This window comes from Olea europaea, unplaced genomic scaffold, assembly GCF_002742605.1.
Source record: "Olea europaea var. sylvestris unplaced genomic scaffold, O_europaea_v1 scaffold3914, whole genome shotgun sequence".
Taxonomy (NCBI): Eukaryota; Viridiplantae; Streptophyta; class Magnoliopsida; order Lamiales; family Oleaceae; genus Olea; species Olea europaea.
The window spans coordinates 6,006-17,360 of NW_019258651.1; the positions used below are offsets into that span (position 1 = coordinate 6,006).

Genomic DNA, 11,355 nt, shown 5'->3' on the forward strand with positions numbered 1-11,355 from the left:
GGGGGGGGGGAGGAGAGAGAGAGGGCAGCAAATATGGAGAGAGGTGAGAAATGTTGTGAAATTTTTAGGTTTGGGTTAAAATTGCTATTGATTCTTTGTACTTATATTTTTACCTTTAAATCCTTCAAAATCTATCTACTTAATGAAATCTTTTAAAATCAACTAGTTATTGAGGACATCTAAATTTCAAAACTACCTATTAAAATCTATGTTGAGGACATCTAAATTTATAAATATTTTTAAAAATCTAGATTGGGGACACCTATATTTTAATGAATTATATTTAAATCTAAATTGAAGATACTTCAATTTATACGGAGTTTTAAAATCCATCAAACTCTAGATTGAGGACGTCCCTCTTGGCTCTTGGAAAACTGAAACGAGGGTGTTTTAGTCATTTTTCATTTTGCCCATCCCAACTCCTCAGCCCTAAACGCAGCTTCTGCACCACCAACAGCCAAGTACCTTTTCTTCAGCTTTGCATTCTTTAAATTTACCAAATCAGTATAATGCACTTATAGATACAGAGTGAGAATGGGTAGAGAGATGGCTAATTCAACACCTAATCAGAAGCAGCAGCCGTCGGCGATGTCGTACACCGTGGAGCAACTCGTCGCCGTCAACCCTTACAACCCGGACATCCTTCCAGATCTCGAAAACTATGTGAATGAACAAGTACGTTATATACGTGCGTGTGTACTTTGTTTATCTGCCTATTTGTATTATTTTGTATGTTTATTTGGATTTTAATATGCTAAATTTATGAATTTTTGTTTTCGAATTGTGAATTGGGAAAAGTAGGTCTCTTCTCAAACGTATAGTTTGAGTGCAAATCTCTGCCTTCTTCGTCTCTACCAGGTTAGGTCCCTTTTTTTTGTTTAATTAATTCTAATGTTTTGCTTTATAGATAATTGTAATATTTGTCAATTTACTAATTTTATGCATTTCCTAATGCAGTTCGAGCCAGACAGAATGAGTACTCAAATTGTTTCCCGTATTTTGATTAAGGTACAACGAGGAAATTTATTGAGTGAAATAAAAATTAATTGTCCTGCTTTTTTGGTTCTTTCTTTATTAATTCTTTATTTTGTGTGGTTTGTATGATTTTTAATTTTGCATGGAGCAGGCTTTAATGGCAATGCCGGCACCAGATTTCAGCCTTTGTCTCTTTTTAATTCCTGAAAGAGTGGTACTTCTCTTATTTTCATCACACTTCTCACGAGTGTAGTGTAATTCCATAAAGTTGTGTAATACTTATATGTTACCTTTTAAGCATTGTATTTTATGTATTTTGAAAAATTAGTGATGATTTCATTGGCGTGCGATATTATTGAGAGCAATGTTAAATTACAGTTTAGAAATGATAGCGAATCACATTTTCTGAGTCAATCACCAAAGAGATTTTGAATTCATTAAATAGATGGACCGTTGTTTGGTATTTATTGGGGAAGTCAGAAATAGAATTGAAAACAATCTGTATTAATTTTAAATGGTTATTAACGACTTTCAATTCCACTCCAAGCAAAAGATATTTGTTCACATTGGGGTTAACTTCAAGGAATTTTCTGTCTGTGAGTGTTTTGGAGTCTTAGATGAACCCTAGTCCTGCACTAATTGGAGCAACTGACTTGGTTGATGGCTTATATTCCTGCCATAGTCTTTCGAAAAAACTATGCTATTCATATTTTGTGGATGAGCATTTCTAGTCCATTTGTTTCCACAGCAAAATGGGAATAAGAGGTGACATTATATACTTAAAGTATAGATACCTTCCAATTCGACACCTAATGGCACATACTAATTTCGTTTTACACATCACCAAAAGAGGGGAAAAAAAATTCCAGTATGCTTTAGAACTATTTATGGAGAAAGTTAAAATTTTTGAAATGTTGATATGGTTTTTCCCCCCTGTAAAAATGATATGTTTGTGGACTGAGTTTGTTGTCTTTTCTTAGCTTTTTAGGACACATGCTGCATTGATTTCAGCCAATCATTTCTTAGAATTTAGACATTCCTTTCACATTTCCTCTGATCGGTTCTCTTCTCTTGTTGACATTACCAGCAAATGGAAGAAGAGTTTAAGACGCTCATTGTTCTCTCACACTACTTGGAGGTATGTTTTTTTTTTTTTTTTAACTGCATATTCATTGGGTCTTGAAACCATGTACTTAGGTTGAATATCTGAATTGGCATACAATGATAAGACAGAGATCTTATTATGTTCCTTTGTTTTCATCTTCAGACAGCCAGGTTCTCCCAGTTTTGGAATGAAGCAGCTAGGAGTCGCCACATAGTAGATGCTGTACCGGGTATTCCAAAATATAAAATGTTGCTTTTATATTTTTTTTCCTTGCATCCCAGTTCATTTATTATGTACTCACTGCATGGCGTTGATTTCCCATCACAAGAACTGAGCTGTTTTTCTCAAAGTATTTTTTTTTTTTTTTGTTAACATAAAAGACTTGTGGAGATGAGGTATTGGGTCATTATGATGAACTTTTGATGTAAATGGATAATATAGAGTTGCATTCTGATTTTCCGTGATAGATGATCTTTCAAATATGTTGGTCTTCATGCCTGTATGTATTTGGGGCAGAGGGAGGCGGCATTAATGAACCCTTGACACACTAGAACTTTCCATGTTTTTGTCACATGCTAAAGTGATTGTCAATGTTATTTTATTAACAGAAAGAGAGATGATTAATGTGTGATTGATGGAGGCATTTCATCTCCATGTGCTGCCTACTAATCATGATTTTACGAGTCTAATGATGATGCCATGTTCAATCTTGATACGTGAACTTAACATGCCTGTATTGGAAAATTAGTTGATGCATGGATGATATTTTCATTGTGGGAAAGATAAAGCAATCTCTCTCTCTCTCTCTCTCTCTCTCTCTCTGTTCCCTGGAACAAACTGCGCAGTTTGCTTCCTAGAATTCAATATATTCTTTGATGTGGTCTGTTATTGGACATGCATGTACATCTAATAAAGTTGCATATAAAATTTCAGGGTTTGAGCAAGCAGTTCAGGCATATGCAGTTCATGTACTTTCACTGACTTTCGAGAGGGTTCCGAGATCTGTTCTTGCCGAGGTATGGTTCTCTGTCCTGATAGTTATTTTATTGCCTAGTGCTTAGAATAATTTTTGATGCCTGGAGAAAGCTCTCGACTCACTTTCTCAACTAGCAATAGTGATTAATGCTTCTCTGTCTACAGTTTCCCAATTAGCTTTTTATCAAGTTGGTTCTAGTTGTGAAATTAGCTTGTGCATATTGTAATTGGTGCGGATATTTCACAGGCCATCAACGTTGAAGGTCTGTCTCTTGACAAGTTCATCGACCACCATGTATCCAACCCAGACTGGGCTATAGAGAAAAGTCAGGATAAGGGCCAACTCATTATTCTCCCAAGAAATGAATTTAACCATCTAGAGCTCAAGAAAAGTACCGTAGACAGTGTTCCATTGGAGCACATCGCCCGTATCTTCCCCATTCTTGGCTGACAAGATCCCAAATTTTGCTTTATTGATCGAAGCCGAGAATGGATATGACGTGTAAGCTGCACTCATAGGGTGGATATAGGTTCTGGTCACAGGCTAAACTGAAATCCTTTTTAATTTGCCATGTTTTTATTGATTTGATGTAACGATTATAAAACCACTTTTTAATTGGATTACGAGGTATTTATGCCTCATCTCTATGGAGAGTTTACTAGGCGCCTGCATTCCTTACCCCGCTGGAGTCATTTGCAATGTCTATGCAGGGCTTCCTCTACTTTTAAACAAGAGCAAGGTCGCCATCAACTTTTTAATATAATTATATAATTAATCTTGAATGAGAAAAATTGACTAAATTTTCGTTTTATTGTCATATGGCTTTCGTGAGTAAAAGGTGCTTTGTGGCATGATTGAAGGGAAAAATACATAATTACAATACTTAAAGTATACTATTTCACATTTAACAAACTTATAAAAATATTTCAAAATCAGGTTATGAATTACAATAATAATAGAAATCCAATTCAACTCTAATCTCTACACAAAGACCCCAATCCGCCTTCCACCATATCCACCCCATTACCAGGATACATCCATGCGATGATAACCACACCATCCATACTCAGCCATGGCGAATCTCTACTCAAATTCTCTCTCTAAAGAAATAACCACACAAATGCATACATCTATGGCTAGAATAATCCCTATGGCTTCATTAATTAGACCCTCGCTCTCCTATTTCAGGTCTCGCTTTGCTTACATATTCATAGTGTTGTTTTAATCCGCATCGGCTTGGAGATGGAAATATTGGGGATAAGGGGCTGTCTATGTTCGTAGGCAACATTTGGAATTGCCAAAATGAAGAGCAAGAGCAGCTCCGTTTAAATAAAGAGATCGATAACATACGTACTCGCTTCAAGAATGGAAAGGCAAATTGTAAAACACAAACATTTGCACGTATATGCATTTGGGCAAGTATATGGCTTTGCTAATTTAACTATTTGATCAACTTAAATTGTTCATTTGGAATGTAGATTTTTTTATTTAGTAATCTGACATGAGTGGTAGGTGAAGATCGATGAAATTAACTTGGGAATATATATCTGGATCTGGTTATTTGTCCATGAAAATTCGAGTTGTGAAGCAGAGAAATCCAAAATTTCACTATACACTGGAAAATATTATCGTCAAAATCAATGGAAATGGAGCTGCTCTCGGCATTGGCACAGAATTTGTATAGTAAGCTAGTATCAGCCTAATTTTTTTATTTGTGAGGGTTGCTGCAGTGTATGTGATTTCATTTGTCTTTGCACTTTAGATCTTTTTCTTGTGTAAAAATGGAAGCTTGCTTCCATTAGACGTGATGGTAAATACAAATCCTATTTTCATTAGTAAATATTGATCCTGTGATATGGGTGACAGAATCGATGAACTTTGTGCTAAAGAAAATAGTGTGATTTGTGATTAATGGAAATTATATCATTTGTTGGTGAGATTGGCCCTAAAATTCAAGGGAAACGGTGCGATCTGTCACTAATAAAAATATTAGTGATCTTGACCAATTAATTGTATATTTGTAATTAATAAATTACTCGTGACCTATTAATTATTTAATTTATGACATCATATGTGATTGTAACTCATAAATTATGTCGTAGGTAGTAACCTTTCGTACTTGTGACTTAGCATGTGACTGTAATCCTTGAATTGTGTGCCATATGATTATGACCTGTTTAATTTCAATTATATACCACAGCATTTATTGAAGTCACAAATGTGACCACTTAATTTTTGAATGGTCACAATCACTCTTACATATCTCTCTAAAATCATCATCATCATCATCATCATCATCATCATCATCATCATCATCATCATCATCATTATTATTATTATTATTATTATTATTATTATTTTCCCAAAAATCAGGTTGTCACATTTTGAGACTTCTTATAAAATTTTGTAACCTATAATATAATTAATTAGATCACAATCACAATAACACATAATTTATAGTCATGGTCAAATACGACAAATCATACAAGATCACAGTAATAAAAACATAATTTGTAGGTCACAAATTATTTATTGGTTACAATTTACCAAATCAACTGGTCACAACTCATTGTATTGTCACAAATTATCAAATTAATAGATCATAATTTATTTTTCGATCACAAAGACATAAATCATGCGTCACAATTACAAATTTACTCATAATCACATATTTTGAGTTCAAGTAATATTTATTGGTCGTAATTACCCGTTTTATTGGTTACAATTGCTCAATAACTAATCACGGCTTATTTTTTTATATCAAATCACAAAATGTACAAGTCAAAACTTATTTCGCCATCACATATTATCAAATTAATTGGTTATAAGTTATTTCTTGATCATAATTATTAAATTAATTAGTTATATCTTATCTATCGATCGCAAAATCACAAATTGCATGTCACAATTGCAAATTTAGTACCAAAATAACACATTTTATATGTCACATATTATTCGATCAAATTATCAAATAAATTAATTATAACTTATTTATCGGTCACAAAGACACAAATTATAGGTCAACAAATTTAATCATAATCACATATTTTTTGATTATATATTATTTATTAGTCACAATTACTTGTTTTATTTGTCACAATTACTCAATAATTGGTCAAAATTACCCGATAATTGGTCAAGACTTAATTCTCGATCAAAAATCATAAAATGGTCACAAATTATCAAATTAATTGATCATAAGTTATTTTATTGATCATGAAACCGCAAAATGTAGGTAACAAATTATCAAATTGATTACTCAGAAGTTGTTTATCGATCAAGAAATGACAAATTGTAGGTCACAACTACACATTTATCACACGTTTTTGTATCATATATTATTTAATCAAATTAATTTATTAATCTCAAAGACACAAATTTTAGATCATAATTACATATTTTTTAGACCACGTATTATTTATTTGTCATAAATTACTCGTTTTATTGGTCAAAATTATTCAATACTTGGTCACGACTTATTTTTCTATCACAAGTCACAAAATGTATAGGTGACAACTTACTTTACGATCAGAAATTATCAAATTAATTAATCACAAGTCAATTCTCGATTACGGATCACAAAATATATAGGTCACTACCTATTTCATGACCGGGAATCCACATAATGGCTCATGTATTATTTTTCCAAAGATATTTAATGGTTGAGATAGGCTAAATCTTTGAGCAAGGAGTCAACCTCCATAGTTGAGATCTATGAGTTTGATTCTAGAGATGTCTCATTATTTGTTGGAGCCTCCTCTCGATTAAAAACAATTTTGTAAATTTTATTCAAAAATCAAGTGGTCGCATTTTGTGGCACTTGATAAAAGTTTGGTCACATTTTGTAACCCCCTGATAAAAGGTTATGATCTATAATTACATGATCATAATCACGCATAACTTATGGTCACGATCACATATTAGTTACAAATTACATAAAATCATAGTATTATTTTGTGAATCAATAAATTTAGTCACAAATTAGGTCACAATTATTTTGTGGATCACAATTATTGATCACAAATACCCAATCACAAAAGCTATTCATCACACCCCAACCTCACTCCACTCCATTCCCATGAATTACATTGCAGAATTCACTTTCACTAAGCCACTCCTGAGTTTTACAGGGACGATTGAGTTACTGCCTCACGGTGAACAAATTGTTTAGGTATATTATGTCCAAACATAGGCTATTCAATAGTATGCGTTGGTCTCTTTATGGTGCTTTCCATCCCCGACAGAAAATGGAGTTTTTGAGAAATCAAACTCTGGCATCTACCACACCATCATCAGAACATCCTAAATCTTATCGTCTCTATCTCTTGTCTCTACATCCACTACAGCCACCACCTCAAATAGCTAACCACAACCACCACTTTCACGTACAATCTTCCAGCTAGTTAAAGAAATCCCTAATTCAAACTTGACATTATAGTCGTCATCACCACCTAAAATCATTCATCCACAATCACCACCTCATACCCCTAACCACAACCACCACCTTCACTTACAACCATCCTGTTGGTTATAGAAATTCCTAACTTAAACAAAAATGCAACCCAAACCTTAATCCCACTCCACCATCGAGGTCTTGGCTGCCGACGAAATCGAGACATTTCACCCACGTGAAAATCATTTTCCCCACAAATCTCAAAGTTCTTGGCTGCCACACAGAATCGAGACATTTCTCTTTCAGCACAGTCCAGGAGCCTCTAAGCCATGTGACAGCACTGCTCTCTGATTCTCCATCCTACATCATTACATTCATCAGAAATTCACCATTTATGCCTCAAATCTTACCGTTGATTTTGGCCAACCCTGAAGTCCCACGAGTTCATCTCCATGCTCTGGCTCGAAGTACTGGATATTCCTCTTCTCCACATTGAGAGCTATGACGTTAGTAGGTGTTGATTTAGGGCTTCGTAGAGAGGATCAGTCAAGGGAGTTTTGGTTTATTGGGGTTTGATGGGTGGAGGTGCATGGGATGGGCACGGTGTTGGGTAGGGTGATTTAGTGTGTAATACCTGACTTTTGAAATAATTAACTTAAATCTTGATTTCTGAAATGTAAAGTTAAATAGCAGGCTATGAGGTAATTTTCCCATGATTGAATGGGATTGTGTGGATAGATTGGTTTAATGAGAAAGAGTGAAATCTATGTAATATTAGAACTACTTTAAAAAGTAATGTATGCAAGTACATTGAAACCAAAAACATTTGAAGTCTTTTCTAAGTAGGTGATTATTCACTTATAACAACTTTTAAATTTGAACTTTGATTTTGATTTGTCACGTGAATTTTTTTGTTCAGTTGGAAGAAGGAAATAACGGGTTGTAATTAAAAGTTGCTCATTTAGTCCTGTTTGGTTCCATTATTATAATATAATTATTTTTAGTCATATATTTTACTAGATTTATAATTTTTTGATCATATCTTCCATCAACTTTTACTAATATTGATTTTTATAACCAAACGGGGACTTTAATAACTAAAGTTTAACCAAAACCTAGACCAGTGCATTTTAACTAGAATTGAACTTCCCAATTAGAAATCGAATTGAATTAGAGGTTCTAGTTTGATTCCAATAAAATATAAATTAAAAACCGAAATCGAGAATCAATTGGGTTTGAGTCGGTTATTGAACTAGAACCGTGGATATCGAATGCAACTAGTTATTTTATATGATTTTATTTTTACAATTTATGGGTTGGGTAAAAAAAAATACAAATTTTAGAAATTCTAATTTGGATAAAGATTTGTATAAAACTCTAAGAGGCCGTTTGAACCCCATTATTTGTAGATTATAATGAGATGAACAGTATTTTTTTGAAAAATGAGTGGTTGATAAATTTTTAATTTACGTGTAATATTATTTTATTGAAAATTGTGTGGTTAAAAGTAAGAAATAAAATTTAATTTAATATAATGAGAAATAATGAAGCTTAAACAGGGATTTAAATTCCAACCCTAAGAAATTAAGTCTGGCTCCTACTTTTTTTTGCCTCTTACATCACATCAAATTGTTGCATTAATATGTTAATCTGTACTATCTGAGCTTTCTATGAATCAAAAGCTAGGGTTGTTTAAGTTGATGATTCAAAGCTTTAAAATGTTTTTTTTTTTCATCTTTTTATAACGTTTGACAATTGAACTTAATATATTCAAAGATTTGTTTGGTTCTCTTGTTAAAATATAAATTTTCTTATTTTATTGAAGCAGGAAAAATTTAATATGTAGACTATAATTTCTTGACTCTACATAATTATACCCTTGTTTGCGTCCCTTTTTGAGAGAAAAATACATTTTTAAATAGTGTATTGATAAAAAATATATAGTTAAAAAATAAAGTAAAGTTTTTGATTTACGTGTAATTTTATTATTTTATTGAAAAATATGTTGTTAAAATGATACCAAAATATTGTTTAAGAATTTTTTTTATTTTTTATTTTTATTTTTTCAAAGAGTGGAGCTCAAACAAGGGCTATATTTCGTATCAGTGTTTTTTATGTGAATCCGAAACGAAATCAATGGTTCAGGTTCGAATTTACTTGCAATAATTACTAGAACGTAAATGGTTACAATGTATACATCCGATCCAAGAAAGAATCTTCAGTAAGGCGATTGCAACGCCATCTCAACGGGTGGCCCACCCACACACCAGCCCCGAGGTGTGTTGGCCATCATCGAGGTGGCGCCTCGGCATTGGGTGGTCGCACCACGTGAATGGTGCTAGGGGCAGAGCCAAGAAATTCCTTCAGTCCGGGGCACAATTTAATTGATGCCAAACTTTGAGTTTTTGGACATGGATTTAATGATAAAAAAAATTCATTCTTTGATACCGTTGTACAATAACTTCGTTTTCAATCTTAAAAAATGCATCTTGTTTAAAAAATTGAATTTCCATGGTAGGATGTATTGCTTTATCGTCTTACAAAAAACTTGAATATCTCGTCGTTACAAAAAACCTTTGCCAATTTATAGATGTATTCTATCATAGTTGAGAAGATAAAAACTTCGATCAATCATATTGCAATTGCCTATTACACTTATCTTTAGCATACTAATTCAACAATATTGACAAGTGATCTTCCACTTATTCAAGCACAAATGAGTGATTGAGAATGACGAAATAGTTTATTTTCCAATAGTGAAAAAGAAGAGGAAGCTGTCTATGAATACGTAACAACAATATTTAAATTCAGAGACATAAAAATAATCAAATTACCCAAATAAAGCTCTCCAAAAGATTCACTACCAAAATTTTCTCCTTAACAGAAACTTTCTACCAATCACCCAATCCATAATTAATTTCCCAAAATTGATAAAATAAAATAAAAATTTATTTCACAATTAGTCAATCAATACCAAAAAACATCAAATCCCATACTTCAAAAATGCCATTTAGATTCACGAAATCATCGTAGAAATTAAATAATCCAAAACCTCCAAAAGTTCATTTATTTTGAATTACCTGAAAATTTTGAAAAGTTGACAAATATTGTCCATCCCATCATTGCATTCCAAATATGGGGCACTCAAACAAAAAAAATAAAATAAAAATAAAAGATAAATTGGAATGGGCATGGGGCCCAAAGTTTAGTGCGGGCTCTTGCCCGTATTGGACCATGTGGGGCTCCGCCCCGAATGGTTCCCCCGCAGCATCGAAGATCCTTGCCTGAGCCCATACATTCCGTACATGCACCCATTGCACCATGGAGAACATTTCACCGTCCTGATCCTGGTCTACAGCTGACCGGTTTCTCATAAGAACTGGTACAAATTTTTAGCTAAAATAGCCCTTACCGCGAAATTGAAAAAGGATCCCTAAATCAGTCTCCTGGAATCAGATAAAGTGGACATCAATATTGTCATCAAATTCTTGTCCACCAATGTCGTCGAACAAGCGTCATCACAAAGAGAAGATAGCTCGTCGTATAAAGTGCGTATTTTTCTACAATATTTTCCATTTTTAACTAATGTTTTTTACTTGTTTGGTTTTTCGGTTCAATTTTTGATATTTGAAGTGAAATTCTTCTATTTTTTTGGGTATTTTTCTCCCTTTTTCTGTGTTTTTATTGTAACTAGCTTTTAGTTAAATAGCTTATTTTTGGTTGTTTTGTAAATGAAATTCTCGCCTTTTTTCGACTTTTCTTTATTTTTGGGTTTTTTTTTTTTGGATTTCATTTTAATTAATTTTTAGTTGATTAACGTATATGGGAATATTTTTGGAAATGAAATTCTTGTATTTTTCTGCGCTTCTCCGCCTTTTTTTTGGGGGGGGGGGGGGGGGGGGGGGC

The 11,355-nt window shown here is 33.2% G+C and overlaps 2 protein-coding genes across 2 annotated transcripts in view; both read left to right on the forward strand.

Annotated features, from left to right (window-relative positions):
• Nucleotides 1-391: 391 nt before the first annotated feature.
• LOC111387115 (eukaryotic translation initiation factor 3 subunit K-like) lies at nt 392-3,734 on the forward strand. The gene is made up of 8 exons (XM_023011632.1): nt 392-675; nt 802-858; nt 958-1,008; nt 1,127-1,189; nt 2,063-2,113; nt 2,243-2,309; nt 3,014-3,096; nt 3,303-3,734. Exons 1-8 carry the CDS (start codon nt 535-537, stop codon nt 3,504-3,506), a joined length of 717 nt encoding a protein of 238 aa, XP_022867400.1. The 5' UTR covers nt 392-534; the 3' UTR covers nt 3,507-3,734.
• Nucleotides 3,735-10,680: 6,946 nt separating this feature from the next.
• LOC111387117 (suppressor of mec-8 and unc-52 protein homolog 2-like) overlaps nt 10,681-11,355 on the forward strand; it is an 11,247-nt gene continuing 10,572 nt past the window's right edge. Inside the window, exon 1 of the mRNA XM_023011635.1 lies at nt 10,681-10,997. Within this exon, the coding sequence (XP_022867403.1) occupies nt 10,948-10,997 (50 nt within the window). The 5' untranslated portion in view covers nt 10,681-10,947. The remainder of the gene's footprint in view (nt 10,998-11,355) is intronic.